The 2,583-nt window shown below is 34.9% G+C and overlaps 1 protein-coding gene across 1 annotated transcript; it reads right to left on the bottom strand.

Moving 5' to 3' along the window:
• Positions 1-519: 519 nt before the first annotated feature.
• Positions 520-2,583, bottom strand: LOC128018162 (CD209 antigen-like protein 2). The gene is made up of 5 exons (XM_052603522.1): positions 2,451-2,583; positions 2,122-2,226; positions 1,904-2,025; positions 1,732-1,835; positions 520-1,442 (listed from the first exon to the last, which is right to left on the bottom strand). Exons 1-5 carry the CDS (start codon positions 2,548-2,550, stop codon positions 1,292-1,294), a joined length of 582 nt encoding a protein of 193 aa, XP_052459482.1. The 5' UTR covers positions 2,551-2,583; the 3' UTR covers positions 520-1,291.

Genomic DNA, 2,583 nt, shown 5'->3' on the forward strand with positions numbered 1-2,583 from the left:
AGTAAACCTAAGTAAACATAAGTAAACCTCAGGAAACATTAAAAAGCATTTAAAAAAAGTGAAAGTGAAGTGACATTCAGCCAAGTATGGTGACCCATACTCAGAATTTGTGCTCTGCATTTAACCCATCCGAAATGCACACACACACAGAGCAGTGAGCACACACACACACACAATGTGAGCACACACCCGGAGCAGTGGGCAGCCATTTAAGCTGCGGCGCCCGGGGAGCAGTGGAGAGAGAGCTGTTCATGCACTACCCTACACTACCACAATTCCATCCGGCCCGAGACTAGAACTCACAACCCTTCGATTGGGAGTCCAACCCTCTAACCATTAGGCCACGACTTCCCCCCCAAAAAAAGAAGATAATAATACACATCATGGGACCTTTAACTCGAAAGACATTGTTTCTTTTCTATCACATCAATCTAACCCTCAGGTAGATAAATAAATTATAATAATACTGAAATAGTAATAAAAATAAAAACAAAGAAGCAGTTTTAATATGGTAATGATGGTTATCGACCATTTTATTCATAAAGCAATTTAGCTCAAAAGCAATTTCACGGATACTCAAAATCAGAATAATAAGGAGAAACAGTGACACTTTTAGATTCTTAATAATGATTCCATAAAACAAGAACAAGCATGACAAGTAGGCATGAACTCTATTTCTCACTAATCCATTTTTTCTTCTCAGAGCATGAGCATCATTTTAGTTGTCCAGAACAGGATCTGAAGGTCTTATTTCAACACAGTCCTTACTTTTACAATGATAGTTATTACCAACTAAATGAGGAGTGTCACAAACATTTCATTAATTAACATCACATGCAGTAGCAGAATTCAGGAAAATACACTAAAACAGTACTGAAGCAAAAGTTAGAATTCAAGAAATGTAGAAAAAAATATTATCTTATCATAAAAATTAAGAATAAAAAGCTTTTAAACAGGTAAATCTTCAGAAGTTTTCAGTGAGTGTTTTAGCTCTTACACTTGTTTCGGTGATGAATTATCATATTAATACAGAGCTGCTTGTGATGGTGCAAAACACAAAGTTTTTGTTTTTTTTTGTCCCAGATCACCCAAATTCACACCATAAGAAACAATTATTATTACAGCAATAAGAAAATAATGACATATTTACATTGTCCCTCAATTAACAACTTTCAGATCAGCTGATTTATTTTTATTATTTTAAGGCAGTGACCACAATCCGAACTTTTGCGTTTACAATAAGAATTATTATATTAGATGATAAAAGCAAAACCCCAAGACTGGATTAATCCTATTTCTCACAAATCCCCTTTTTCTTCACAGAGCAAACATCATCATTCCAGCTGCTCAGTGGTGACCATCCCGACTTCTCTCTATTAAAATTCAGTTCGATACAGTCCTCAATGTCACCATAGTTGCTTGGCTCACCTGTGAGCCAAAACCTGAACAACATGTATCAGAGGTTCAGTTTTTCATGATCACAATTTATGAATCATCAATGCTCACATTTTATGAGTAAACTAAAGTAGTATAGAAGCTGGTGCAGAAATGAAAAAAGTAGAAGAGAGAAGAAACATTTTCTTAAAATAAATTACAGTAAAATGTCTTTAATTGTGGTTGTCTTGTTTATGAAAGAGTTTTCTCTTCTGATTTAATTTTTTTTCTGAATGTTGTGATTTTATATTGAGAATCAAAGACTAAATTAAACAAACAGTGATGTTTAGCTCTTACCCTTGTTTCAGTGGTGAATTATCCACCCATTTCATGATGCCCTCATTCTCTGAGTCAGACAAACCAATCCACACTCTTTCCTTGACTAATGAAGATATGTGTCTCTGTGTGAAGAACAACAGGAATAAGTGTGATTGCTCTCATTCATTAACAGACTCTCACACAAACTCACCTGCTTCTCTTCAGTGTTGATAATGACCAGATCAGCTCCACGATCCCTGCAGTACTGTCTGCTGTCAGACCAGCTCTTCAACTCAGTGGACATGAACAAGCCATCTGGACCCCACAGATATCCTGACGAGAATATACTTTTTAAAATGGTTTGCATAAAAGATGAAAAATAAAAGTAAGAAAATTAAACTACTTGCATTTAAAATGATTTGCACTAACCTCGCTTAGAAGTAACCTGAAAATGCTGCAGTATGATGGCAGCAATCAGAAGTAGACATATTATCCCGAGACACACAGTGATCTGCACCAAACATCGACTTCCTCCTGTCAGATAGGAAGAAAACACAACAAATAATGATTAATGCACTTCATATTACCAGGATGTAAGTTTCAAGAATAAATAATTGTTTTATAAGAACATTTTAAATTACTATGTGGTAAAATATGAAAACAAGACTGAATTTTTTTTTTACAAAACTGTTGTTCTAAAACAATGATTGAAATTGTATCTAACTGTTCTCCTTTACAAAATTAAACTTTCTCCTTACGGCAGTTTCGAGCTTGTTCTTCATAATTGTGTCTTTGAGGTCCAGCTGTGTTCTTAACATTTCTGCATTTAGCATTATTATAAAAGTCCTCTAATTCCATTTTTGTTCCTGTGTCTTGCAGTGTGTCTTCACA

Source organism: Carassius gibelio, chromosome A1 (assembly GCF_023724105.1).
Source record: "Carassius gibelio isolate Cgi1373 ecotype wild population from Czech Republic chromosome A1, carGib1.2-hapl.c, whole genome shotgun sequence".
In the NCBI taxonomy this organism is placed as follows: domain Eukaryota; kingdom Metazoa; phylum Chordata; class Actinopteri; order Cypriniformes; family Cyprinidae; genus Carassius; species Carassius gibelio.